Genomic DNA, 27,539 nt, shown 5'->3' on the forward strand with positions numbered 1-27,539 from the left:
TATTTATTATATTTGTTTTTATAATAATTAATATATATTTACAGGCTCTTGTTAAAATTTTTATAAAGCCTTTTACTCCACGGGAAATATCTTATAAAGAAGACTAATCTTTAATTTATCATTATCCATGAATTTAATTTTAAGATTAATTCTAAATCATATAAATAAATATAATATAATCGTCTTCTTTATAAATTTTTATTAAATTTTTTTAATTATTTAAATAATTTCTTTTTCTTATTCCTATAGGCTTTTTAAAATCTTTATAATATATATTTATTTTATTTTTTTTCATAATAAAATAAGCTTCTCCGTGCAAACATAATAAATTCAAATTATTAAAATTTCAAAACTAGTTTCATGATATAAATTCAAGATATTTCTAATATGATTCTTTTATATTAAATATTTTAATTATAGTATTTAAATAGTCTTTATAGTTATCTTTATTATTTTCTAATATTATTATAAAGATAATTAACTTTTTTAAATAAGTATTTTTTTTCTAAAAAGGTTTATAAATATATTTTATAAAAGCTGGTTCTTATTCTATTATTTTTTATAGTTATCTTTTCTTATGAATATAATAATTAATTATATAATAATTCAAATTTTTATAATTAAGATAAATTATTATTATAATAAAAATTATAAACTTACATAATAATATTTATAAAAATATATTAAGATTATCTTTTCTAATTTTTGTAGGGTAGTTTAATCTTATTATAAATAATATTAATTTTTTATAAATAATCTAGTTATTTATTTTATCAGTTAAGATTTAATTAAATTTTTATAAAAAGTATAATTAAATTTTATTTATTTATAGAAAAGATTAACTGTTTATAAATTCTATATTTAATTATTTTAAAAAATTTAAAAATAGATATAATTATATTATATTTAATTTTTAGATTTTATTATTAAATTTTATTTTTATTTTTTTATTATCAAAAAAATTTAGGGTTTTTTTCTTTTTTCAAAAAATAATTTTAAGAATTTATAATTAAATCTCTTATTATTTATTATTATAATTATTTAATTATATTTCCAGAATCTCATAAAATTTTCTTAATTATAATTATAATAAATAATTATAGTTTTTTTCTTCTAAAGATTATTAAAAATGTAATCTAAATAATTAATTATAATATATATTTCTTATTTTTTATTTTATTATTTATTTTTTACGGTTAATTCCTGCTAAATAATAAATAGTTATTAAATAATATAATATTTTTGGAAAATAAATTTAAATATTAAAATATTTAATATTAAAAATAAAAAATTTTTAATTACTTATATCCCTGCAGATTTTTTTAATTTTATAATAATTTCTAATTTTAATTTAAAATCTATAATTTAGTTAAATAAAATAAATTATCTATAATAATTTTTTAAAAAGATTTATACTTTTCTGAATTTTTTTATAGATATTTTTATATTAATATTATAAACTAGTAAATCAGAGAATTCTAAAAATTCTTTGTATATATAATTTCTAATAATTTATATAAATATAATTTAATAAATTATCTCACAGATTTTAAATAATAAGATTATAAGAAGGAAAGTCTAAAATAATATAAAGAATATATTTTTAACTTATAAATATAAATATAAGAGATAAAAATTTATTCTAAAATATTATTACTAACTCTCCTAATCTTAGTTATAAATAATCTAGTATTGTTTCGCGATGACCTATAAGTCATGTAATACTTTAGTAAAGGCTCTCATAGTAAGACTGATATCAGCATGGGTATACCTTACATTAAAGGATATCACAAGGGTTGTAGGGATTTAGGTCCTTACATTTCCCCTCTTATATTTGATATTCTAGTTTAGATGCACTAAATGAGATATGTTTGATCGGCCGTCACACTTGTTCTAAAGATAATGTATTCTTGGCATTAAAAAGCAATCTCTAACAGTTAATTAGATAAAGAATTGATTGCTAATTATTATAGATTCATTTAAAGTTAATTTTTATCTATAGATTAGATTAATTCAGAAAAAATCAGTAGCTCAATACCAAGCCATCAGTATTTTATAATTAATTTATGAATTATAAAATAATTATCAATAATCTTATAATTACCCTAACTATTATAGTACATTATTCTGGCGATCCCGGCCTTGACAGCTGGCTATTCTATCACATATTTTCTCTATAAAATCTCTTTTATATTAATTATGTTACTTATAATTAGATTAATTTCTTAATATAACTTGTCTCTTCAGGTAAAGGTAAAGAATATCTAAGGGTATACTAAATCAATATTCAGGAGGATAAGAAAATAAAAATTAGAAATACTTAAAAGATGTGCCGCAATTTAGATCCAGGAAGACGAAAATGAAAATATAAGAAGTGTTTGAAAGGCGCGCTGAATCGAGAGTCAGGGAGGTTAGCTTATATTATTGTAGTTCTTCATGCTGTCACTGGGATTACAGCTAGCTGACTGCTCCAACTCTTACAGCTAAAATAAAAACAAAAATCTAAAATGATTTAGAATATTTCTGCTCTTATAATATATTGATAATATAAAAATAGACAATAGATTACTGCTATAATCAAAGAAATCAGATATAAGCTGATTAGGATCTCTAGCGTGGCCTGCAAGGTGCTCTGATGGAATCCAATAAGATATAAGAATAATTAGTAAATGAACAAAGGAAATCCCGACAAACAAAGGGAGTGATAGTTTTCCTTACTGATATCAGTTTCTTCATATCAAGTAGCCAAATTTTTTATTCGCAATGGGGGTACAGACGACAAAGAAAGGGTGCCGTTGAAGTCACGGCCCTTAGATTTGTCCATGTTTTATCATCCTGAGGCCTGAACGCCTCCAAGGGCCAAGCCTATAACGGATGTGCATCTGAGCCAATGTGGCCCAGTTACTCAAGGCTGTTGCCGGATAGCATGGGAGGTGGGCAGAAGACCTCCATGGAGCGCACCTAAAAGCGATCTTACATGTAAAAGCGGTTCTCGCGGTTCATACAAAACCCCGAAATAAAGGACTGAGGAATGTGGCCAGTGAGAGTTCGATTTCTTGGCAGCGGGAAAAGCCTTAGGTATAGAAGCTGCCTGAAATAATGATAACTATGTAGCATCGGACTTCTAACACATTACTGCCAAGCTTTATTCTTCTTTAAGCCTAGGCCGACCTTCCGCATGCCATACAATAAGACATGTGTGATACTCATGTAACACGATATACAGGAAAGCGTAGTTGGAAGCCTAAAATATACCGAGTACGGGGTCATCCGATAGTGGACGCACAAGTCCTATAGCAAAAAGAAGCCGCCAATCAGATGAATCTTCAATTCACAATACCTACAATTTAGTAATCAACGACTAGGAAGGATATCAGCCAAACGTTGAACATACCAAACTATAATGTTTACCCTTTCGCTTTACCCATGAATAAGATTAAAACGTCCCAGTGATAAGGCCTAGCTGAGAAGCTGCGTGGCGTTGTGAACAACTTGCATATACTGTCATTTGTTGGCTAACGACACTACTTTTGACATAAACTTATCATACTTGGAGCAGTGGCACCGTGAACCCAAGATGGCAGAGCAACCAGAATCCATGACCAGCGAATAGCTAGAGCTTAAACGCTCTCAAGGACCTGTTCCTTGAACTCTCTCTCAACCTTGTGTCCCTTGTCATCGGTTGTAGACTCGCCATGCAAGTTCAGAAGCGCACCGAGGTCGAACTTGGGAGACTTGAGAAGCTTGACCTTGCGGATGTGGACCTAATGGAGCATTAGATGAGTCGCAATTATTTAATAATAGATGAAGACCGAGGGAAACGAACGTTCTGCAGGGGGTAAATTCCCTGGGTAGCCTTCTCAATCTCACGGCCGATAACTTCGGGAATGAGCTTGGTAGTAAGCTGAGCGAGAGAGCAGCTAGCGGCCTCGCGCTGCATGATCTCGGTCATCTTCTTGCGGATAGCGCGGATTTGGGACGAGCGAGCATATGTAGTCTTCTTGATCTGGTTGGGGCGTCTCTTCGTGAAGGCGATGGCGAACAGACGGAGAAGATAGTCATCGGTCGTCTTCACAGTGACGTTGGCTTCAATCAGCGACTGCCACTTGCGCACAAGGGATCGCAGCTTGTCGGTCGTGAAATCCAGACCGTGGAAGTTGGTCAGGCAGTTCTTTCCCTGGATCTCATCCACGCGGAGCTTGACCTTACGGAAGGCATGGTCCTCGTCGTTCTGCAAGTCGGCAAGAGAGACCTCGAAGATACGGCCCTTCAGGGAATCGTTCGCGTTCTTCAGACCACTGGTACGGTTCACCAGAGTCTTTCCAACACTTCAACAAAGGGAACGTCAGCGACTGGTTTGCACAGGGAGAATGCGAGAAAAGATGTCTATAACGAGGCTGAATAATATCTGAAAGTCCTGACGACGAAATGGGGGGAGGGGCGATGCCATACTCTCTAGTCTGGAAGGTAGAGGGAGCCTATTCTTGTTAGCAAAATCCACAAACTCTCGAATCGTCAACTTACCTTAACAGAGTACTCATCTTTCCGGGTGAAAGGGTCAACAGTTCTCTTCTTAACACCCTTCTTGCCCTTCGACAAGCGCTTGTTCCTGGCATGAAATCAGCAAGAGCGCAATACGGTCGAATTGCTGCAACTTAAATTCATAACAGAGTAGGGCGTTCACATACTTTCCAACGGCCATATTTGCGACTCGTGTCTATCTTGCGCGGCTTGAAGACAGACTAGGATATCACACCACACGCTCTGGTGGAGGTGAGTCGGATCGATTGTCGCTGCTTGCTGCTTGCTGCTCGATCGCGGGATGAGAGTAGAAATCGAAATCCCACAGAAAAGTCGGCTAAGCGAGGCGTCGGCCCTATCCAGTTACATAATATTTGCGCCTCCACCAAGCCCCCCAAAGTCCACAATGATTGGACAAAACTTTTACATCACATGATTTTATCTACCCCGTTTCTACGGAGTATCTTTCCATAACTTGGACAGCTTCGAGATTGCAAGTGCCTGGTTGTACTGCTATAGGCTTTTCCCGAAATTCGCAGGTGTCTATGCTCGAGTCAAGTAGCTCAGTAAAGTACAAATTTTAACATTATGCTGTCTAATATCTTTACCTCTTCAGACCAGTATTCCGCAGATTTCAAGGGCTCTTCTCAAGGGCTCTTTTATTATCCATATATAATTCTAATTGTTACGACTTCGAATGCATCACATTACACAGCTACATAGTAGTTATATTCATACTCTGTAACGTACGGTGGTGTACTTTCCGCCCGAGTCAACCACCCGTGCCACACGAAAGCCATTCTCAGTTCACGGTATCTCAACTAGCAGAGATCTGTGGAATCTACATAAATCATACAAACAATAATAAATATTTTCGATCTTCTTCCCCCCACCTCGTTCTCATTTCATTTGTTTCATCTCCAGTGACTACTAAGGTTAACTTAGCATATAGGTTCTCTAGTCAATATATAACCCTTTATTGAGAAAGAATCTTGATAATATTCTGATACATATATTACCACCTAATAGAACCATTGGTTAATTCATAAATTACTAACTCATAATCGCCGAGATGTTATAGATATCACTTGTATGAAGTTGTATGGCTGGCCGATTCGGGCGGGAACTAAGTTAACCATTTGACTAGTCACTCTACATAGTTATTTTAATGTTAGTTAACTAACGAACGTTAACGTACCAGTCGATGACGATGACTAATCTACCGCCAGTCAACCAACTGGTTGCTTTTCCATTACCTTTGTGCACCGAATAGTGTTCTTCAGTCTCGGGGAGTGCATGTAGTGGATGATTAGGCTATACCTGTCTAGCCCCCCTCCCCGAAGATCCCTAGTCCTCCACTGAAGCACTCAAACTTCCTCATAGCCTGCACACTCAGATAAAATCGGTCCGGTCACTTGCTCGCACCGCTTTGTTTCACTAGATTTGTGCCTTCACAACATAAATTTGCCGCCGACTTTACAGCAGTTTCGTGCATTGCTCTGCTGACCTCACATCGGCTGTTGAGCTGTCAACCCAAGAGGTTCAAATTTCTTACAGTATCAAAGTACAGTTTGAATTGCCGGTCGCGTCACCCAGAAACTCTGAAGCATGGTATGCCACTCTACACATTTCCAATCTACCTTTCTCTAAGCTTTCTATGAATTTAGGGTAAGCGGAAGAAGTCGAGCAGGCAACCACAGCAACCTAGAAAGGTGACCTCCTTCTGATTCCTCGGCGTTACCGTCGCTAACACTGAGTTAGAGAGAACCGTTGCCTACGACATTTGCGTGCCTTTTCTGCAATCACGAAAACTCCATCGTCGTAAAACTAGACAAGAAACTTGGCCTAGGGAACCTGTCCTGCAAAGTCTGCGGTCAGCGATTTCAGACAGGCATAAACTGTGCGTGCATGATTTCTTCTACGTGAGTGGCATTTGCTTATGATATATACTTAGATCTCTCCGCTGCTGTTGATGTATACTCGGACTGGGTGGATGCCTGTGACGCGGTTGCCAAGGATACTGCTACCAAGTACGAGGATAATGATCCTCGTGTCAGACCTTCGAACGATTTCGCTACTTCCCCCAGCGCTCGTGATGTTGGGTTCGAGGAAGCGGATCGGAACGATACATATGCCGATGAATACTGACTCTGAACTTAGAGGATCCCGCAGCGTACCAAATGAAGTAACATTGAACTTGCGGCACACTTCTTAGTGGAAGATACTATACCCTAATACTGTGAATGGAATCCAGCTGCGACATCGTTAAGCTGTAAACGTGTACTTTATTCATACATTGTATGTATGTATATCATAGTGGTTTCTGAAGCCACAATCTTCGTTGGTATGGCTACAGCGTGTAATAGCGGTCGCCGAAGTCACCAAGCCCTGGTATGATGTATCTAGAATGGCCTTGATCAGTAATGTAAATGTAGGTTTTATAGACCCGAGATACTTACTTTTTGTCATCTAGGCCTTGATCTATGAAAGCAGTCACTACTCTGAGTTTTGGAAAGCGTTCAGCAAAATCTGCAACGCCTGAAGGGCTTGCGATAAGGTTAAGAAACAAAATGCGGTCCTCCGGAACCCCCTTTGCTTTCAAGACCTCAACGGCAAGTGTTGCAGAGCCCCCTGTTTTGTGTTAGTTCGTTTAGTGCGTTGAGTCGAAGAACTTGCCTGTTGCAAACATAGGATCAAGAAGAAGCACCCATCGATTTGCGATGTCACCAGGGAGCTTTTCATAGAACAGTTTTGGCTTGCAAGTTTCCTCGTCCCTCTGTATAAGGATTTTTCCGATTCGGACAGAACGACAACAATCTCTCAAACCCTGCTCCATCGCCTCTCCTGCTCTCATGATGGAAACGCCGCATATTTTCCCTTCGAACCGGACTCCGAGATAGACGCGACCTACAGGTGTCGTGACCGATTGTTCAACCACTGGCAGGTGATTGAGCCCCTCCTCCACCAGGAGGCGTATGATCCTGTTTGAGTAGAAGATGAAATCGGCACGGCTAGTCCTTCTATCTCTGATCATGCTACGAAAGGTGTCAGCAGAGGATACTGACTAGTGTTAGCTTATAAGTTTTGAATCGGCCTTCATCTTACGTCAAAAGAGCGATCAGCTGAGGGGACTGAGGTAAAACGTGGACATTTTCGTACGATATGTCTTTAGATACTGTCGCTGTGGGCTTTTCGCCATCGGGCCTGTAGATGGGGCCAACGCCTTGCGCGGGGGAGGGAGTGGCTTCTGACATCTCGTTCGTCTTGGCTATGGTAGCTTATCCCCGCCTTCCACAAATGAAAGAGACGAAAAGTGGTGAAGAAACAGGAAAAATAAAGATATTTGCAGCGAAGTAACCTGTTACCAAGGTAGAAGGGTTGGGTTGAAGTTTAGAGAGTAATGCAGGCATGTAAAGCTCAGGATAACAATCTGCGAAGCTAAAACGTTTCCTCATTGGTACAATAAATTAGTGGGACTACTTGAGTTGGCTATTAGTACTCCGTAGTCAATCGTAATACGGAGTATCACGGTAAGTACTGCGGTAAACTATCCATAGAAGTGGGTTCAACCACATGCAATCAGTCTAGAACCGTCCATTATCCTCTGAGAGAGCACCCAAGCTAGCCTGAAAAATCAACTTCGGCCCAAGATTTGGGTATGGGCATTAAACAAACGCCTTTCAAGTTCGGGACTGAGTTTCCGCCTAATTTAAAACATCTCGAATAACAATTGCTAATGAAAATATCCTCTTCACACTTTATACCATATACCCCTAGTGGGTACCAACTCTTGAACAGTGCTTTTCCCCGACCACCGTGAACCTTTAAAAGCCAATAACTAGGTGGTTCGTGGTTGTTCATCCTTCTAGCAATTTATGTCTTTTGGATCACTTTGCCCTGTGACTCCAAAACCCCATTAATAGAATTTTACGCAGGCACCCGAGGGTAATTTTTATAGCTGATCCGGTCGATTCGGCGACGTCGCTGTATACTGGGAAGCTATGACCTGGTATCGGCACTTGACCCTTACTTTAAGACAACGGAAATGTGGGATAGTAAGCAAAGCGTAAGTCAGTCGACGGATCAAGTAGATATCTATCGAGTATCAAGCGCGGAAAGTAGACACAAGGCTTTTTTCTTTCCGTTTCCCTTTCACCGTCTACATAATGCACTTTGACTCTAGACGTTATAAATGCCATTCCCCACACTAGAACAGCTTTCCTCTTGACTATAAATCTTCCTTTACCAACACGGTAAGACACCGCCTTGTAACTATGCAAATATGCCTTTATAAGGATAAGCTTATATGTAAATCTTCTGTCGATATGACATCATTGTCAACGTTCGCCTTCTCAAGCCTCCAACATACTTAAGGTGGACCCAATGCAGTGAATGTTGAACTGTGTCTAATGCTCAAACTCGAAGTAGCTAGATTTTATCGTGGCCTAAGTTTTAACCTTAGTTTTAATACACAGAAGTACGGTAGACTACATTTCCACAACTTCTGACTGTATAACAAAGGACACAATTCATATGGACGAGTGCACAATTGCATTGAGCATATATAACCTGAGAACTTGACCTTTTGGAAGCTGTTGAGTCAGTCCCGTGATTGAGAGAATCAGCGGATATTAGTAAGGTATTCTCAGTGAAATACGGAGTACCAATTAGTATGGTGGGTCAAGCCAACCTCGGAAGCTTGCATTGTACGGAGTACCAGATAGTACATAGTGCGATGTTGTAGTCCAGTCATCTATCTATTCGATTGTCCACGATATGGTGCGTTCCAACGCGATCTCACACCTGCCTTTAAAACATATGCCCACTCCATTTTTTTTTCATTGGCACTACAAGCAGATCTGGATGCGACCAACCTTTATCAAGCGCCTTGCACCCCGCTACGCTTGAGAGATAATAGACTTATGCGCAGTTGATTGGAAGTACTACTCCTAAATGCCCCAGAAAGATACGGCCAGAAGAGCTTCGGGGAGGCCTGGCCGTTCATCAGCGGAAGCGTCCTCTGGCACACGATCGCAAGCGGATAAAGTTACAACTGGGCCCCCGACACTGTTAAAAAAACGCAGTGGATCTGCAGGCTATCAACTGGCCCAAGAGCCTTTTACACCTCCGAATAGAGGCCTGTACCAATCCGAGCGCAGTCGAAAGAAGAGGAGGTATATGCATGCGGAGCAGTCACGGCCAGCCCTGGACCAAATTGACGTACGCGATAGCGATGACGCAGCCTCGGATATTTACGAGCCTAGATATGATTGTGCGGCTGATGTTGCTTACAAGTCTAATGATATTGAAGGGAATTGCAGTCCTCTGAAGGAATCCCATATTGAACGCAGAGAATCGGAGTTCCCTCACAACCCAGCTGCGTCTGTGTCACGACGGATTCGCATTGAAGAACAGCCCATCTCAGACGGTAGCACCCCCAGCCGGACCTTGGCGGAAGCTGGGCATGACAGGAGAACTGTCTCTGCTCGAAAGAGACTGGTTGATTTGCTAGGTATAGCAGTACCGTCCAAGGAGACTGGATCGAGTGGTTCTGACTTAATTGTAGCTGAAAACATACACTCAGAAAACTCCCGGCCTCTGCAAGAAACCGACATCCCTCGCGCAAGCCACTGTGAAAATCCGGATGAAGTAACAGATCATAGCTCCGAAAAGGCCATCAAAGCGGACACTCCGATGCTTTCCAGAATACGGGGCTCTAGGATCACTTATGCACGCCAACGATCGTTCTTGGGTAATCCACTGAGCTTGACAGCTCTTGAACAGCGGGACACTTCAGCATCCTCGCCACATCCTGTTGACGCAAGTCTGGCAAACATCACAAACACTGATGGTAACCAGAATTTGGTTAGTGACGACGATGAAATCGAATCTAGACCTGTCCGTAGCATACATGAGCTTAGACAGGCTGGAGATAACGCACGGTTTCGGGAGTCAGTTGAGGTGATATTTGAAGACATCGAGGATCCAAATAACTCTCTCTCTGGGAAATGTAGTAGCTTTGCACAGCTATGCACAAAACTTCTTGAGCATGCCTTTGTGCGTCGATTCTCTGAATATGGTTTCAATGAACGGCTTGTCAAGTGCATCGCGGATGATCAAAACATTCTCATTACGTCCATGGCTTTGTGTGCATTTAGACTAATCTGCTCGAATGGTCTTTTCTCTCACACAAGTCTGAGATCTTTTTGGGCCACAATCCTGGGAATGTCTCACAAGCTCCTTACTATGACCGAAGACATCATAAATATGGCAACTGAGGGAACCACCAGCCTGTCCAAGGTCGTGCAAAGATCTTTCAAAAAGACATTACCTCAGATTTCCTCTGTTCTTTTCAATGCGTCCCCATCGCCGAGCCTTTCTCCCTGCTTGGTGACACTTTCGTGCATCCAATTCTGCATTTCTAGCTTCCTCAAAAAGGGGGACGACATTGAACCTTTGCCCGCGACGCTAACGGAACAAATCGTCAACTTGCTGATAATACAATGTGACAATGCAACCTCCAAAGCAAGTCTCGAGAGCTATGAGTTATCAAGGTTGTCATTCTTGATTCTGGAATCTCACTCGATGTTACCGGGAACATCGGGAACATCAGCGTATCATCATCACAACTTTTCCCGGCTGCTTTTCGAGAACCATGGTAAATTTCTGCCATTTTGTCAGTTTGATCGGAGTAAGCAGATTCCTATGTTATATGCCAGGGTGATACTCAACCTTACAAATAATGTGCCTTCGCTATGCGAAGAGTTTGCTACTCCTGACATGGTCTCGGATTTTGTGGAACTTGCCACTACTGGGTTGTCTGGTGCATCAATGAATCGCAATGTGGATGAAAATGGATCTTTAAATGCCAACATTTTAGCTTTGGGTGTGCTCATAAACTTGTCGGAACAAAGCGAGCTCTCCCGAGCTGCCTTCCTAAATCCAGCTTCTAATTCTAAGTCACTACTCCAGTTACTTCTCGAGCACTTTTCCGCGGGGCTTGCATTTGTTGATCAGGTAAGAATATATCATTCTCAATTGGAGGACACATTGAGCTAATTTAGATAAGGCGCGCTCTGTGTCCGAAGTGCATTATAATGTTGTGATTGGATACCTCTCGATTGTTTTGGCTACCTTGTGTCTCAACGAGGAGGCATTGAATCAAATCAGGGAATCAATTCGTGGCGAAGGTCTTCTACTAGTCTTATCGACGGCAGAAGAATTCTTAAAGTTCCACCAGAAGGTTGAGCAAGACTCGCAGCTTTTTGAGAGTTCGGGAGAACGTGGAGGTAGATCAACAACGCGCTTGAAGGATGTCCTGAATCAGATACGCCAGAGAGCACGTCTATAAATAAAGCTCCGAGATATCTATATGCAATTTCGATTTTCATCCAGCCCAGTAGTTACTCCATATGTAAACTGTAACAATAAAGACCTGTTCTTGCAATGGTCGCTATGAGCGGCCTGCCCACCTATCCTTTGATGATCGCTACTTGCAACGGAAGACTGGAAAAACACAAGTAACAACATTCCTTTGTCAAAAGGATGTTTTTCAGTATTTATTGTACTTCTTCTGTTAGATTGCCAACCAGATTGTTTGCTGTGGAGGTTCCTTTGTAAATATAAATCTTGTTTTGACATAATAGCGATTCTGGTACTTAGCTCTGTTCTAGTTGCCGTTTGACTTGTTTGCGCTCCTGGATTGCCTATTCGCCACTTCCGGGTGAGCTCATCTGTGATCTGATTGCCATCCCTATCATAAGGGTGCTACACAATTAACAAAGTTTGACCACTGAGGCCTCTAACAAACCGTGGGTTCGTGCTTAGATACCTGTTAATGACCTCGAGAAGCCTATATCTTTGTGCGCAAAAATCTCTAATTCATTGACCAACTTCCGCAAGAATCGCCTTATATCTTATAGCCACTTTCCCGCTCTGTACTCTAGAAGATGCCTAGTGCACCGAAGCAGCGCAAAATAGCTATTGTTGGCAGTCGCTCTGTGGGTATGGCCTCCTATCTCTGTGACATTCCTTTGCTTGTTCGATCGCATCATGTTTACTAAAATATCTCCCAGGTAAATCTTCTCTTACAGTTCGATTTGTTGAACATCATTTTGTAGAAAGCTACTATCCGACGATCGAAAACACGTTCAGTCGAATCATCAAATACAACGGCCAAGATTATGCCACTGAAATCGTTGACACAGCTGGTCAGGTATGGGGAAAATTTGGCCTGAGCCTAGAGTCCCGTGGGTGGCTAATACTGCTATAGGACGAGTACAGTATATTGAACTCCAAGCATTTCATCGGAATACATGGGTATATTATTGTCTACTCGGTGGCTTCACGTCAGTCGTTCGACATGGTGAGGGTCATACGTGACAAGATTCTGAACCATCTTGTGAGTATCCAATTTGGTTTTTGCAGCCACCTTAGAAGCTGACATGAAATAAGGGTGCCGATCATGTACCCCTTGTGCTTGTCGGAAATAAAAGCGATCTCAAATCTGAGCAACGCCAGGTGTCTCTAGATGAAGGCCGGCAGCTTTGTGAAGAATTCCATTGTGCATTTACTGAGGCTAGTGCTCGTCTCGACTATAATGTTGCGAAAGCGTTTGACTTAATGATTGGGGAGATCGAAAAGTCGCAAAACCCATCACAGCCGGCAGGAGGCAACAAATGCGCCGTAATGTGATAAGGCCTATGATGTAGCAGGATAGGTATTGACATAGGTGGTCGAAAATGGCTACGCCTCGTTTGGATATCACTTCCAGTTTCTCGGAAAGGCAACATAGCTGTTGATTAGCCTAGGTTGTTGTATTTCTGGGATACGTTTTTTTGCAGCTCTTCACTGGCGCAGCTGTGATTCTTTCGGCACTCGATTTCTCAAGTACTGTCTTTGTCTGTTACATAATCTAATACATACACAGTAGTTTATCTCCCAGGACATGAGAGCTGTGTTTGGAATTTAAGTCCGTCCTATAAGAAAGGAAGGGTGAGACAGCCGTCAGATGCTGTTTGTGCAGAGCGGCCGACTAAGTTTCATTAGTAGGAGTATGCTATACCCAATTGGTCGAGCCCCTAAATTTCTGCCCCTCCATTTGATGATACACCAACCGAGTTCTCTAGCCCCTCCTTCCCTACTTATTACAAGCTGTCCTCCCCGCCAACTGTCGCCGCTAATCTGTCCTCCTTAGTTGAATCTTGGGACGCTAGATTTTTGTATCGTACAAGAAAAATCCGTTCATCATGCTTGATCTGGCAGACTTCATCAGTGATCGCGGTGGCGATCCGAACAAGATCAAGGAGAGTCAACGGAAACGCTACGCCCCGGAGAGTGTTGTTGATGAGGTCCTCTCCCTATATGAAGAGGCGCGGCGTGGTATGCTATGTCTGCTTTATAACAGATATTTACATTCTAAACGGCTGATTTCGGATATTTTATAGCACGGTATGAGGTTATGCAAATAAACTCCCAGCTTAATGCACTCCAAAAAGAAATTGGCAAGAGAAAGAAGGTTCGCATTTATTTTACATATAATTCCAATTATACTTTTACTTAATCCATCTATTGTATCCTCTATTGCTTGACAGAAAACTGACATAATCTTGAAACAGAACAAGGAAGACGCAAATGACCTGATGGAACAGAAAGCCGACCTCGAGAGGCGCAAGAAGGACGCCGAGGAACTGGCTATCCAGAAGGAAAAGCAAAGAGACGGCAAAATCCGGACTATTGGCAACCTTGTTCATGATTCTGTTCCCGTGAGCAACAATGAAGTATGTATTATACTCAGTCAGACGCTAGAGACTCATTTAACCGAAAGGACTGCCGTTAGGACGACAATGCCGTAATAAGGACATGGGCGCCCGACAATGTGAAGGTCGAGAAGCGCAACTGTCTTTCGCATCATGAGGTTCTCACTCGTCTCGATGGGTTTGATTCAGAGCGTGGTGTCAAAGTGGTTGGCCACCGCGGCTACTGTTTGACAGGTTATGGGCTTTTCCTCAATCTCGCGCTCATAAACTATGGCTTAGAATTCCTCTGGGGTAAAGGTTACAAGCCTAACCAACCCCCTCAATTCATGCTCAAGGACATGATGGCGAAGACCGCCCAGCTTGAACAGTTCGACGAGGAACTCTACAAAGTCACGGAAAGTGAAGACAAGTCCACCGACAAGTACCTAATCGCTACTTCAGAGCAACCGCTTTCAGCCTTGCATGACGGAGAATGGCTGCAAGATAAAGATCTTCCAATCAAGTTGGTGGTCCCGGCATGTCTAGTCAACTTCTCCCTCAGGCTAACTAGCACGCAGGTACGCTGGATATAGTACTTGCTACCGGAAAGAGGCAGGTGCTCATGGTAAGGATGCATGGGGAATCTTCCGTGTCCATCAGTTCGAGAAGGTGATAAGCCCTAGGTTACCCATGTTGCTTGTAATGCTAACTCAGCCCAGATCGAACAATTTGTTCTCACGAAACCGGAAGACTCGTGGCAAGCGTTTGACGAAATGATGGCCACTTCGGAAGAGTTCTACCGGTCTCTTGGCCTACCGTACCAGGTTGTCGCCATTGTTTCGGGGGCATTGAACAATGCCGCCTCGAAGAAGTATGACCTTGAAGCGTGGTTTCCATTTCAAGGAGAGTACAAGGAGCTAGTATCCTGCTCCAACTGTACCGATTATCAATCCAGAGCCCTAGAGATTCGCTATGGCACGAAGAAGGCTACTGATGTGAAGAAGTCCTATGTCCATGCCTTGAATGCGACTCTGTGTGCAACCGAACGTACACTCTGTTGTGTGCTTGAAAACTACCAGACAGATGATGTACGTCATGACTCCGAACCCACTTGCTGATGATTGTTGATACTGATAATGTGATAGGGTATTATTGTGCCAGAGCCTCTGAGGAAGTATATCCCGGGCGCTCCCGAATTTATCCCATATTCCAAAGAGCTGCCGAAAGATAGTACTTCCAACAAAAACAAAGCCAAGCAGACTACGAAGGCTGTGAGCGGTGCAGATGAGACTGCGAAGAAACTGGAGGGCCTTCAGGTTTGAATCTGGCCAGTCAAATGTTACTTTAGACGAGATCAATTAGCGGGCCAATGACTGTTATGTGAGCATCTCGATTAACCAAGAAAAAAAAAGAAAGTGAAAGCGGTAAAAGCGAGATCCCAGTCACCTGGATCAGAAGACCACTGTTATTGCATATGCCATGATAGTTGGATGATATAGAGTACAGGGTACAATCAATGAAATTATCCTTTGGCCAATCGCTTAGCCTCGTAGAATTATTCTACACAATATGGCGCCTCTCATGGTCTAAGGTTAAATTGTATACGGAGTATAGAGTCGATAGTTAAAAGTCATGAAATATTTGTGTGGATCCGGATCAAGAGGGAATGTTTCGGCCCCGCTGTTGTTTGCCCCTCCAAAAAGTAACTGGCCAAACAATTGCTGTGCCTTTCGATGACTCAAACAGATCATAACGCCAGATGAAGTGTTAGTCACAAAGAGTGTGGAACGCCTCTGTTCAAGTCCGGTTCCGGAGGTTTTAAATTTCAGTACCCCCTTCCTTGTCAATTTGGGTCTTACTGTTCACTCAAATTATATTTTTTGGATATACCACTACTTCTTGTGCCCTCTATTTTCTAACGTAACAGAATACTCTTCCACCCTCTATTTTCGTATAACCAATTTCACCAAATGGCTACATCTGCAAGGGACATCAATGTCCAAGAGGGATTGAATCTCAACCCTTCACAAAGCTTGAATTTCTCCACCTCTCCTACCGCTTCTTTCCAGTCTGCTCCTTCCAGCCATGGTGGCTCAGCTTTTGGAAGCCGTACGATACCGCTAGCAAATGCAAAGCATTTGAAGCCGTTTGCCACGGAGGATATCAAGGTCCTGCTCCTGGAAAACGTCAACCAAACGGGTAGGGACATCCTTACCAAACAGGGCTATCAGGTGGAATTCCTTAAATCCTCCCTTCCGGAAGATCAACTCATCGAGAAAATTCGGTCAGTATCATCGTATCTGCTTCAGCTCTAGTATCTGTCTGACTTGCCTCCCCCGTGAACAGAGATGTACATGTGATTGGGATTCGCTCGAAGACCAAGCTGAGCGCTCGTGTACTAAAGGAAGCTCGGAATCTTATTGTCATTGGTTGTTTCTGCATCGGGACGAACCAGGTTGATCTGCAATATGCAGCTGAACATGGAATTGCTGTTTTCAACTCACCGTTCAGCAATTCCCGTAGTGTCGCAGAATTGGTTATAGCTGAAATCATTGCTCTTGCCCGTCAACTGGGTGACCGTTCCAATGAGATGCATAACGGCACATGGAACAAAGTGAGCAACAAGTGCTGGGAAATCCGCGGAAAGACCCTTGGTATTCTCTTGATTCTACCATCATTTGCTGTCGGCTAATGTTCCTGTTAGGCATAATTGGATATGGTCACATTGGCGCTCAACTGTCAGTTCTAGCAGAGGCTATGGGCATGTCTGTTATTTTCTACGACGTAGTGAACCTGATGGCGCTGGGTACTGCTCGCCAAGTACCAACCCTTGAAATTCTTTTGTCTGAGTCGGACTTCATCACGTGCCATGTTCCTGAGCTCCCAGAGACACGGAACATGATAGGACAACCCCAGTTTGAGCAAATGAAGCCTGGCAGTTATCTGATAAATGCCAGTCGGGGAAGTGTCGTGGACATTCCTGCTCTAATCCATGCAATGCGGTCCGGCAAAGTGGCGGGTGCCGCTCTGGATGTCTATCCCAATGAGCCAGCCGGAAATGGTGATTATTTCAACCAAAGCCTCAATGACTGGGCAACGGATCTTAGGGGTCTCAAGAATTTGATCCTCACGCCACATATTGGCGGTAGCACAGAGGAGGCGCAGCGTGCGATTGGCGTTGAGGTGGCAGAAGCCTTGGTGAGATATGTTAATGAGGGCACAACACTGGGGGCCGTAAACCTGCCGGAGGTTGCTCTGCGGTCCCTGACGATGGATGAACCCAACCATGCCCGAGTGAGTACAGGAACAAAGTTTTCAACTTTGAATAATAGCTAATTCTTTGGAATAGGTCATCTTCATTCATCAGAACGTTCCGGGTGTTTTGCGAAAAGGTAGGCTTCTTTTCTACGAAACAGGAATAATGTGTGCTTTGCTGATGGCTTCCAGTTAATGAGGTTCTTGGTGATCACAATGTTGACAAGCAAATGACTGATAGCAGAGGTGATGTATGTCGTTATGCATTGACATGTCTAAGCAGTGTGAAGCTGACTATATTAGGTGGCATACTTGATGGCCGATATCAGCAGTGTCGACAACATGACAATCAAGGACTTGTACGAGAGACTTGAAAGCCTCGGATGTACGAAATCTCTTTCTTTGATATCACCTTATGACTTTCCTGACTGATCATTTACTCTAGCTCGAATTATGACGCGCATCTTGTATTAAAGCGCCCCTCTCTTGTGCTTCTACCTATGATTAGAAGGTATAGGTGGATGGGTCACTACCCATTTTCCGAAAGGATCTAGAAACGGAAGGGAATCACAAAATTAGTTGCGAACCTTGTTCATTTTCTATGCGGCAGAGGTCCCTCAACGGCACTCGTCCAATGAAGCTGTCAGTACAATTTCCCCTTAAACTTGATTCGAACCCGTGATACGCTAGCGAGCTATCTACGGGTCTATTACTCCGACTCAAGATTTCCTCATGCGCTTGGGACATGAGAAAACAAGTTAGTCTACAATGCTAGCCTGTCGGCAGAATATTCAACACCGCTGCTCCTTTCTACTTTATATTTCTATTTCTATAAGTAATATTACTCTCTTTCCGTTATTAGCTATCTTTCTCGCTGGAGTGAACGAGAAACTGATAGAACCACTTCAGCCTTTCTTTGAACACATGCTGTTATAGAATTGATGCCAATATACTCTGTTATGTCTGCTACTAATTCTAAGCCCACATGTTTCCAGTCCAAAGAATGAATGGCATTGTGATTTCTGCGATCAGTCAATGACAAGGTATCCGACAATTAGCGATTGCAGGGTCGTGGTGGCACGGGTGAAACCGAATCACCTGCGATGGTTTGTCCTAGCTGCATCACGACCACCTTCCCTAGAGTAGGGGCTACGGCTCCTTCGTCTTGTCAGATTTTCTCGCGAAAAGTCTCTTCGCGCAGGTTGGTAGGCGGAGTCACTATTGTTGATGTCACGCCGATCCGTATTGTAGCCCCGATTGTGGTCTCGCTCCCAAGGACGTTCGCCTCCGCCAGCATAGCTTGGAATGTAGGAGTCTAGGTTCCCTTCAGACCGCCCGCGAGCCTGGTGGCTTCTGTCGCGTCCCAATTTACCTATGCTACCGGAAGACCACATCTGGTGATTTGACGTTGGCGGACGAGGTGGCAACCCCCCTCTATGCCAGGATCCTTGGCTGAGATCCTCCCCACCTGTCCTCGATCGAGCTGCGTGCATTTCGCAATTACGAATGTCATAAGAGCGCTGTGGAGGGACTCCCTGAATCACGCTGTTCCAAGTACCACGGGCTGCGCTTGGAAGACGACTATTTCGACCTTCGACGCCTGTTCTGTTCCCTGAGCCACCTGCCCAACTTCCGTTCGGGCCACCGATCCCTACAGCACCCCCTGCAGGTGCCGGTGGCATGGGTGCCTTTTGCCCACGAAATCTTCTCCTATCAAGCTCATGGGAGTCTTCAAAAGAAGGTAACTCCCCAGGTCGTGCCGGTAGTGGTGGGCTAGAAAAGTAAGGATGTTTCAAAGCATCGATAGCATTGATCCGTTTCCGCCAGTCGAGCTTTAAAAGCTCACTAAGCAAGGATATCGCTATGGGGCTTTGCCTGAGAAGAGGTTAGGCATATATTCGAAGTTTCCCATTCACCTGGTCTTTTCGGAGGGTGGACGATACTCTTTAAATACTTCACGTAAATTACCCGGTCTGTTACCAAAATTCTTCACTCCCTCACACCCTGGTAGTGAAGACCACCCTGGCATAGTCTCCTCTGTAGGCGAGCCTACAAGACTGAATATCATCTGCGCCTGGTTGAGGTCGCTATTCCCGGCAAGGATCGGCTTTCCTTTGAACATTTCCCCGAAGACGCATCTGCGAGTGTCAGACTACCATCACCACGAAGATCGGGATAATTTACTTACCCAACGCCCCACATGTCGATAGCTGTCGTATAACGCCGGAGTTGAAGAAGCAGTTCGGGGGGGCGATACCATCGTGTCACAACGAGCGTAGTATAATCCCTTCGTGCTTCTCCACCGCCTCGCCCAGGCTGAGGAGGGGCCTCTTCATATGGTCGGGCCAATCCGAAATCAGCAATTTGAAGTATGCCTCTATTGCTAATAAGTAGGTTGGCAGCTATCAGGTGGTTAGTCGAAGAGGCTGTATTGCTGCTTGATGGTTCACCGACCCTTCATGTCTCGATGTAATATACGATTCTATAACAAGTTAGGGCCAAGATCTAAGTAGTTCTCAAGAATTAGTACCTCATGTAAATATCTAAGGCCTTCAAGAAGTTGAAGCATATAACACTTGATTTGAGCTTCAGTGAACTGAACAGCAGGATTCTCCAGAAGACCTGAGAGATCGTGTTCCATATATGGTGTTACCATGTACATGCTTGGCTTTTTACGTCCTTCTCCTGTGCTGGTATAAGCACGTTTCACTTTGCGGTAGGAAGTTCTACTTACCTTTACTCCGTTCGACTGCCATTTCCTTAAGATGTAAGATATTAGTGTGAGATAGCATCTTCAGAAGTTTGATTTCACGAAGTGCGGTTATGGGGAACTTCGAGGGCATCGATCAGCATCTACTAACGCGGTGATCCCAATCGGTCATCTTACCCCGTCTCTCTCATTATGCATGAGTATTTTTTTGAGAGCAACGACAGCATTGTCCTTTTTCGATCTCGCTTTGTAGACCTCACTGTAGATATTCAGTTTGAGAACACATCGTTGTACAGGCTTTCTGCAACCCACCCAAAAGTACCCTCACCAAGCTTACCCAAAAATTCAAACTCACGTATGCTAGTGCACCCATGGAATCGATTGTTGCCATTGCTGTCTCTCTCGAGGGATACTATGACCATTTTCTACCCACTCTCCTCACCAAAGTGATCATATATGCGGATGATGACGCCAACCGTGCGAGATCGGGACAAGTGTGAGGCTCTACCTCCCTGAAATAATGCTTGAACCAAGTTGCAATACAAGGTATGATTTGTTAGCGTCAAGGCAAAGCCGAACGTCGCGCGGATCCTTGACCACTGCAATTCTTCTAGATTGAAAGAGCTCGGTTGGGAGTCACACGTCTCGAGAGACCGTTGTGTGATGGCCAAATAAATATATGACTTGTATCGAAAGAAAAGTCTGTTAATACCTAACAATATCAGGTTGATAGCAGGAAGACTGTAGAAGACTGTTGTTTGCAAGGTAGTATGGGACGCGATCCGTTCACTCGTGTGAGAGCCAGAGCTATCATAGTGCTCTGATAATTCAATGTATGATTTTACTGGATGACGGTCATGATCTCACTAGCTGAGATGGTACGAAGGAAGTTAGATTGTCCATGACTCCAAACCGTGCCGGCTGTTACCTGGAGCAGAATTCTTGGTATCACGTGATTATGTAATGCTTCTAATCTAGTCCGTACCGATCCCTCACTGCTATCGACTTACCTTTCTTCAAACCATCAGTCCTGATACATAAGTCTTAAACGGCAGAAAAGTATGCACCTAGAATTTTCTATCACCTTTTATCTAATTCTTTTATCGTCTGGCACTGACTTGTCATGTACAGATATGGCTGCAAACCACCCAATTCATATTCATCCCGCTCGACCTCTCTATCGTTTCACCGCGACTGCATTGGGAGCTAGCATGTGGTTCTTTGTACGAATCTCACGCGATTATATGGCGAATAGTGCTAACCATTCCCTTTTTGCGGATCTATAGCTGATGTACAGGGCGAAGAAAGACGGTCCTGCTTTGTTGGGTTGGAAGCATCCTTGGGACCATTGATTGCCGAATATTCTCAGACCTGAGTACGGTCTCGCTTGTTGAGATTGGAAGACAGTTGATTTTCTTGAGGACTACATCAGATATCTCAATCGAGTTGTAACACAAAGGTTCTCGCTTTCTGTCGTCATTAAAGGAACCATCCACTCAAACTTTCAAGTCAGAATGACGACGATCATATCTGAAGAATAGGATATGTGCAGAAGTGGAATTCCATCTACCCTTGCATTTCCTCGAGTAGTACCTTGTACTGGCGACGCTTTTTGGGGTGACCTGGTCGCAAGGCTGTGTACATGCGCCCTAGCAAATGAGCCAATCTAGGAAAGAGATTCCTTTCTGCCAACCAAGAGAACAAAAAGCTCAAGGCCGCAAGTGTCAGCAACCACCACGCGAAACTTTCCGGCAGGTACGTCAATTGGATGACCCGCTTCAGCCATTGTGAGGGTGTAAACAGCATGTAGCAGGAGATCATCAAATCCACAATTATCATAGAGAGGAATGGTTCTAGACTCTGTTAGTGACATGGCCGACCACACATGCTTGGGGGGACTGACTGTTAGAGCTCATCGGTTTTCTGAATGGCGGTCCGACGCTAAGGACAGCACTTGACAGGATGTACTGAAAGCAGGAAAGCAGAAACAGAACGGTGTTCTCGGAGTTCTCAATGTTGCTTTCCTCTAGATCTAGCTGAGGGGGTTGAAACCTGAGAAGGTCAGTGGTTGTCATGAAAGCAAGCTTGAGCTAAGGAAAAACCAAGTTACCCACCATGGTTGCGATTTCACAGTCTCGAATGCAATTAATTGAGTCAAAATGCATATCGTTATTTGGCCTAGCAGCGGGATCAAGACTTTGCGTGATACAAGATCAGCAGTGGGTCGTTTCCGCGATAATACAGGGTTTGGCTTAGTCCATCCCACTGGTGAGCAGAGTCAGTCTAAACTTCACCCGGTAGTTGACATCCTTGATCCAGCTAAGACACTTACTAAAAATTGCTATTGGTAATATGAGGCATAAGTCGATATAAAGAAACTTCATGCTTTGTTAGCAGGTTATATATTGTCTCTCAGGAACCTTGAGATTCACCTGGAAGTCACCAAGATTTGACGCTGATGCGTATAAGAAACTGACAGTTGAAAACTGAATTGCTGAATATAGGCTCATGTACTTGAAGCAGCAAAAGCTTGTGACCAAGGCACCTCGGCCTTCCCTGTTTCCTTGTTAGACGTCCAATGCAACGTATTATATTTCAATTCGAATGTTTGGTACCTGATCAGCGTCGGAACACACGATATGTCAAAGCGGCGGCTGGTGAATGGAGCAGCAACCGAAGCTTCGGCATCTGATAGGGAGACACCAACATCAGCGGCTTTTAATGCACCACAGTCATTGGCACCGTCGCCGCAAAAGCCACAGCAATAGTCTAGGGATTGAAGCTTCTCCACTAGTTCATGTTTCTCATCAGGTGACATTCTCGCGAACACTTTTCCACGCACAAGTACCTGCAGGCAGTGTTAATATGAAAGCAAAAACAATGTCGCAACAAAAAGCCAACTCTACTCGTAGACCCATGCCGGTATACACACCCTTTTAATAAGCAACTCGCTCCCAAAGTCCACGATCCACCTAAACATCTCGCCACTGATGGCAAGAGTGTAATGGCTGAGGCTACAGGCATTGCCTGGTATAGATAAGTCTACAGCCGTCGAATCCACCGAACGCTTCACGCCGTTAGCCATGCCCACTCTTTCTTGTGAATGAAACTTCATACCATAAGAGTACTCGGGTTAAGCTTCAGTGCGGGATTGTCTACACTTTCCCAGCAAAGACAGTCATCGGACGCATGTTGAGGAGAATGATCTGGTGCAAGATTAACAATAGCCATGACGCCTTGCGAGGACAGCTTACCTTGTACGAAGCGAGGAACAAAGCATTGTTCATCTCCACTAATTAGTCCGCATTCGCGAGCAACACTTACTGCAGTCAATATATTATCACCTGTACACATTATGTTGCGTATCCCTGCTTTATTCAGCTCAGCAATAGTTTCAGCCGTTTTTGGCTTCAGTTTGTTTTCGAAAATGATAAAGCCAAGAAACTCCAGATCACATTCAGCATCAGCACGGGACATTTTCTGGACTCTCATCCAGCTTAATTTTGGTTCATATTTCGCCGCACAAGCGATGACACGATAGCCCTTGTGGGTATAGTTACTCAGGAGCTCATCAAAATCGTGAGGCACTACATAGTCATGCATCAGCTTCAAACTGGAACCTAAGTAGGTGCAACCTTACAGCTGCTTGGAAGACATATGGCCTTCACACTTTCTGGTGCACCTTTCACGAAAGTGCTGGCACCAGTGTCACCATATTGGCGTACAATAACACTTGCTCGACGGAGATGTGACACGAATTCAAAGACACGCAAAATCCCGAGTTCTAGGGGTGCCTAGGTTTGCATAGTCAGATTCGAACAATTTGCCAGTTATAAGCATCAAAGTGGCGTACAGACCTCTATTTTATTTCGCTGGCAAGCACTGGTAGGGTTTTCACTGACAGGTGGTCTCGCAATCGACGGTAATATCGCCTCGGAATCCGCTTCTTCAGCATGGCTCCCACCTTCTTCGAAGGACCAACCGGTGAACTGAAACATTTTGACATCTAGGGGGTCCCCAAGAAGTTCGCCGTCCACAACTCTCAGAGAGTGGCATGTTGCCATGGTGTAAAGGGTGTTGTTGTACCTGCTCATATCTTGAATGCTATTTGTATATGATGATGTCGGAGACGCGAGACACAGCTTAGGGAGCAGGTCGGAGAACCTGCGAACTGATAAGCAATTGTATGAAGTGTAGTTTGCACGCATATAAACCTTCTATTGTGGTCCACGATCCGCACTCCCAGTACATCCAGCCCATCTTCCGTGAGAGTACCTGTCTTATCGAAACAGATCACATCTAACTTGCCCCCTACATTGACCCTGTTGAAAAGCTTAACATAGTCTCCTTTAGGACTTGGTGTGTTTTCAAACCTTTGTGGACTGATGCAATATATCTTATGTGCCTTAAGTCGCGAGAGGGCGAAGTTGGTTCCAATGCTCAGCGTGGCCGGCAAAGCCGGAGGCACAACGATTGTAATCAGGTCGAGGGCCCTAACGATGATCAGATGCCATGAAAGCTGTATCTAGTCAGTTACAGGAATTATTTCTTGGCATCCAAGCTATGCTTACACCGAGGCGGATGAAATTGACAAACGAGGCCACGAAACCTAAAATCGCTATGATGGCCATAACAGATATATATCGGAATGAGTCCCGGTAAAAGCTAAAGCCGGAAGGCTTTGGGAAGAGCATCGATCGAACAAGGGCCCCTTTCGTGGTCAGGAAACCTGTTCGCACAACGACTGCCAAAGCAATAGCTTCATCATCATCAACGCCTTGGGGACGACGTGCTCGAATTACTTTCGTACCGCTGAACAAGAAATGTCTTGCAAGAGCGGGGTGGATTGAGGGTGCGCTCAAATTCAGGTATTTCAAGGCATCGTCTGTCAGTGGGACTTTAGAAACAGGGACAGATTCACCTGTACCTCCATTAGATTCTTATCAAGACCTTGGGAGACGATACTCGAACCTGTAAGCATGCTTTCATTCACAATACAATCACCGGATAACAGTATACAATCACAAGGGACATAGTTCAGGGAGGGGTCAGAAAATTCGTAAACATCACCCGGAACAAGCTCCCGAGAGGGGACAGATCTCCCTGTTTGGAGAAAGAAACGTTAATGCTGCATCAGGATGGCTAGATTTTAGAAGTTTGGCTTACAGAACCCATTCCTAAGCACACGGATATCGCACTCAAACAGTGAAATATGTCTTAAGCGGTTCATTGTCTAGATAGAATTAGCACACCAGCACATTGGTTTGGCAAGAACAGCATACTGCTTTGGTTTCGATTATAGTAGCACTTATACTTATCACAGAGATGGAAAAGATGCAGACAGCATAATAGTAATACTGGTCAAGCGACCAGAGGACAAGGCTAGCAAGTTGGAAAATATAGAATGGGTGGAAAGCCTGGAACAGTGAGCATGCCAATCCAACATTGAACGTCGGTGAACAGGTACCTCATCCATAAGAAGTTGGAAAACAGATTTCTGCTGAATATCAATGAGATTCTTGCCAAACACCTGTTCACGGCTATCACGGTCATCGGCATCCAGTCCAGCTCTCATCCCTTTCGCGTTCAGCCAGGAAGGGTCTTTCCAGCCACCGATTAGACAAAATCGGTCATCGGTTGGGTGGTAAATAAGCCGATGATATCTGTAATCAATGTACCGTAATTGATAGATTGTTGGGTCATTGTCCTCATCATACGACTCGTAGTCAGGACTGAAGACTGTGGAGAGAGGACGACCGTATACTTCAGTATGGACAGTATGAATGTCAAGTTGATTCCATTGATCCTGGTCCCAGTTCAGCGATAAGTTTTTATAGTCCCATATGTAACATTGCTTACCTCAATCACAACCCATTGACAGGTTTGAAGAGGTGTTGGCATTCCCATCAAACGGATTCGATACTTTGGAAACCAACGAAATAGGAGATAGAAAACCCCGAGCGACAACAGGCAAGATAGATAATACAATAGCAGACCGGTAGGACTCGTCGAAAAGCCCGCAATCACGATAGTCAAGTCTTCCGAAACGATGTGAACCTTTTGGCTTACCCTTTGATCGCCCCTATGGCAATAATCACGCGACGAAGCTGATAGAGACCTTCGTAGAAGGGGGTCTTGAACAGAGTCTCTAGAAAAGGACGGACGTTTAGAGGATCTAATTGACTCGTTCGTCTCAATATCAGATAAGTTGTCAACGTCACTTTCAGCATCTATGGTATCTTCGTTTGGCCAGTCCAGGTGTTCCTGATCTTCCTGGAAATAGGTGAAGCTTGTGGTGGAATCCTTGCGATTCCGACGGTGGGAAAAGGAAACAACACTGGAAGGGATACTCTCTGATATCGGTCCATCATATATCTAGTATAGATAGTTATGTTCATTGTTCCATAAGCTTCGCCGGCATCTGGACGCACCTCGTTGCGGGCCATTTCAACGTCTGAGACAACGCTATAGCTGGAAGACCATCAGCAAGGCCCACCAGGAGGGTATTGTCTAGTGTGAAGAACCTGCTTCTTATTGAATTGCGGCGACGATCAGCCCCAGCTGAAAACATGGGTGACTGAGCCTCTAGTGGTGGTTGTATATCAGGCTCCATCTTGAGAATGATACTTCCTATGCGCTTTTGAAGGTCCGCTTCGACTTCGTGTAGAGGTCGATTTTTGGGTTGACACCGACAGGCAATGGACGGAAATTAGAGCTATTTATTTGACTCTTCGCATGCCGAAAACCGCTAATCTCGTCACGCTGAACAACCAAAGTTAACACTGTGTTAGATGTGTAATTATCGATCTGCGTTTGTGCGTGGACTAACGTGATGGTCCGAAGATGCTCTTTATGACCGGCTTGACGTCTTATCTCCACGTGACTATCTAGATGGCGGGATGTTGTCACGGTACGCATCGACTTATGAATCCTTCCTCAATCCGCATACAGAGTTTTGCTGTCTGTTGATAAAGATTCTTGTCTGCCAAGACTTCTATTAATATCAAAATTACCTAGAAAATAGCGAATAGCATAGCTCATACTGGCTGGTATCGAGTATATAGAAAACTTGCAATCTACTTATGTAACCTTTTTACTATAACTATGTCCTGCTCTTAGAGTGTCGGAGCAGAGGTAAGGAGTCTTGACTTGCCTATGACCCGCGGGACCCTGGCCGCGTATGACTGGTGAAATGATATCATCCTGGTGTCTTCTCAATAGCTCGTCGCCCAAACCTCCCTCCGCTAGCTGTTTCTGGGGCGCTTGGATAACACCATCGTATACAGCAGGGACAGCCCCAAAGAGAGTTGCGTCGT

The 27,539-nt window shown here is 43.3% G+C and overlaps 9 protein-coding genes across 9 annotated transcripts; 5 read left to right on the forward strand and 4 right to left on the reverse strand.

The window, feature by feature from the left end:
• Nucleotides 1-3,412: 3,412 nt before the first annotated feature.
• rps1 (40S ribosomal protein eS1) lies at nt 3,413-4,776 on the reverse strand. The gene is made up of 5 exons (XM_025531218.1): nt 4,689-4,776; nt 4,525-4,609; nt 4,453-4,478; nt 3,827-4,328; nt 3,413-3,764 (listed from the first exon to the last, which is right to left on the reverse strand). The coding sequence occupies exons 1-5, from the start codon at nt 4,700-4,702 to the stop codon at nt 3,621-3,623; spliced, it is 771 nt and encodes a 256-aa protein (XP_025388036.1). The 5' UTR covers nt 4,703-4,776; the 3' UTR covers nt 3,413-3,620.
• Nucleotides 4,777-5,744: 968 nt separating this feature from the next.
• BO83DRAFT_378307 (transcription elongation factor 1 family protein) lies at nt 5,745-6,802 on the forward strand. Its single transcript, XM_025531219.1, has 4 exons — nt 5,745-6,132; nt 6,189-6,233; nt 6,283-6,421; nt 6,476-6,802. The coding sequence occupies exons 1-4, from the start codon at nt 6,130-6,132 to the stop codon at nt 6,667-6,669; spliced, it is 381 nt and encodes a 126-aa protein (XP_025388037.1). The 5' UTR covers nt 5,745-6,129; the 3' UTR covers nt 6,670-6,802.
• Nucleotides 6,803-6,871: 69 nt separating this feature from the next.
• On the reverse strand, nt 6,872-7,775 carry BO83DRAFT_398680 (uracil phosphoribosyltransferase; the record flags this gene model as incomplete). Its single annotated transcript, XM_025533274.1, has 4 exons — nt 6,872-6,923; nt 6,981-7,152; nt 7,198-7,556; nt 7,627-7,775. 4 exons carry the CDS (start codon nt 7,773-7,775, stop codon nt 6,872-6,874), a joined length of 732 nt encoding a protein of 243 aa, XP_025388038.1.
• Nucleotides 7,776-9,219: 1,444 nt separating this feature from the next.
• On the forward strand, nt 9,220-13,480 carry BO83DRAFT_408104 (Rheb small monomeric GTPase RhbA). Its single transcript, XM_025534019.1, has 6 exons — nt 9,220-10,033; nt 10,088-11,538; nt 11,591-11,810; nt 12,642-12,736; nt 12,794-12,922; nt 12,976-13,480. Exons 1-6 carry the CDS (start codon nt 9,475-9,477, stop codon nt 13,213-13,215), a joined length of 2,694 nt encoding a protein of 897 aa, XP_025388039.1. The 5' UTR covers nt 9,220-9,474; the 3' UTR covers nt 13,216-13,480.
• A 170-nt stretch (nt 13,481-13,650) lies between these two features.
• Nucleotides 13,651-15,669, forward strand: BO83DRAFT_378310 (serine--tRNA ligase SES1). Its single transcript, XM_025531220.1, has 7 exons — nt 13,651-13,902; nt 13,968-14,038; nt 14,139-14,300; nt 14,360-14,781; nt 14,837-14,927; nt 14,978-15,346; nt 15,404-15,669. Exons 1-7 carry the CDS (start codon nt 13,770-13,772, stop codon nt 15,578-15,580), a joined length of 1,425 nt encoding a protein of 474 aa, XP_025388040.1. The 5' UTR covers nt 13,651-13,769; the 3' UTR covers nt 15,581-15,669.
• A 559-nt stretch (nt 15,670-16,228) lies between these two features.
• Nucleotides 16,229-17,987, forward strand: BO83DRAFT_313200 (D-3-phosphoglycerate dehydrogenase; the record flags this gene model as incomplete). The annotated part of the gene is made up of 7 exons (XM_025527550.1): nt 16,229-16,542; nt 16,605-16,912; nt 16,963-17,552; nt 17,608-17,650; nt 17,706-17,764; nt 17,817-17,898; nt 17,959-17,987. 7 exons carry the CDS (start codon nt 16,229-16,231, stop codon nt 17,985-17,987), a joined length of 1,425 nt encoding a protein of 474 aa, XP_025388041.1.
• A 378-nt stretch (nt 17,988-18,365) lies between these two features.
• On the reverse strand, nt 18,366-21,105 carry BO83DRAFT_337588 (CDC2/CDK family serine/threonine-protein kinase). The gene is made up of 8 exons (XM_025528479.1): nt 20,536-21,105; nt 20,401-20,482; nt 20,248-20,344; nt 20,044-20,198; nt 19,968-19,995; nt 19,702-19,915; nt 19,457-19,651; nt 18,366-19,388 (listed from the first exon to the last, which is right to left on the reverse strand). The coding sequence occupies exons 1-8, from the start codon at nt 20,643-20,645 to the stop codon at nt 18,608-18,610; spliced, it is 1,662 nt and encodes a 553-aa protein (XP_025388042.1). The 5' UTR covers nt 20,646-21,105; the 3' UTR covers nt 18,366-18,607.
• A 251-nt stretch (nt 21,106-21,356) lies between these two features.
• Nucleotides 21,357-21,575, forward strand: BO83DRAFT_312653 (uncharacterized protein; the record flags this gene model as incomplete). Its single annotated transcript, XM_025527527.1, has 2 exons — nt 21,357-21,446; nt 21,510-21,575. The coding sequence occupies 2 exons, from the start codon at nt 21,357-21,359 to the stop codon at nt 21,573-21,575; spliced, it is 156 nt and encodes a 51-aa protein (XP_025388043.1).
• Nucleotides 21,359-27,041, reverse strand: BO83DRAFT_378313 (putative P-type ATPase). Its single transcript, XM_025531221.1, has 22 exons — nt 26,748-27,041; nt 26,655-26,694; nt 26,083-26,598; nt 25,691-26,029; nt 25,506-25,640; nt 25,390-25,456; nt 25,195-25,326; nt 24,795-25,144; nt 24,597-24,742; nt 24,438-24,545; nt 24,081-24,387; nt 23,864-24,017; nt 23,478-23,810; nt 23,341-23,429; nt 23,156-23,290; nt 22,839-23,071; nt 22,656-22,779; nt 22,556-22,601; nt 22,338-22,488; nt 22,127-22,275; nt 21,510-22,076; nt 21,359-21,446 (listed from the first exon to the last, which is right to left on the reverse strand). The coding sequence occupies exons 1-21, from the start codon at nt 26,834-26,836 to the stop codon at nt 21,790-21,792; spliced, it is 3,930 nt and encodes a 1,309-aa protein (XP_025388044.1). The 5' UTR covers nt 26,837-27,041; the 3' UTR covers nt 21,359-21,446; nt 21,510-21,789.
• Between the last annotated feature and the right edge of the window lie 498 nt (nt 27,042-27,539).

Source organism: Aspergillus eucalypticola (genome assembly GCF_003184535.1).
Source record: "Aspergillus eucalypticola CBS 122712 chromosome Unknown BO83scaffold_12, whole genome shotgun sequence".
In the NCBI taxonomy this organism is placed as follows: domain Eukaryota; kingdom Fungi; phylum Ascomycota; class Eurotiomycetes; order Eurotiales; family Aspergillaceae; genus Aspergillus; species Aspergillus eucalypticola.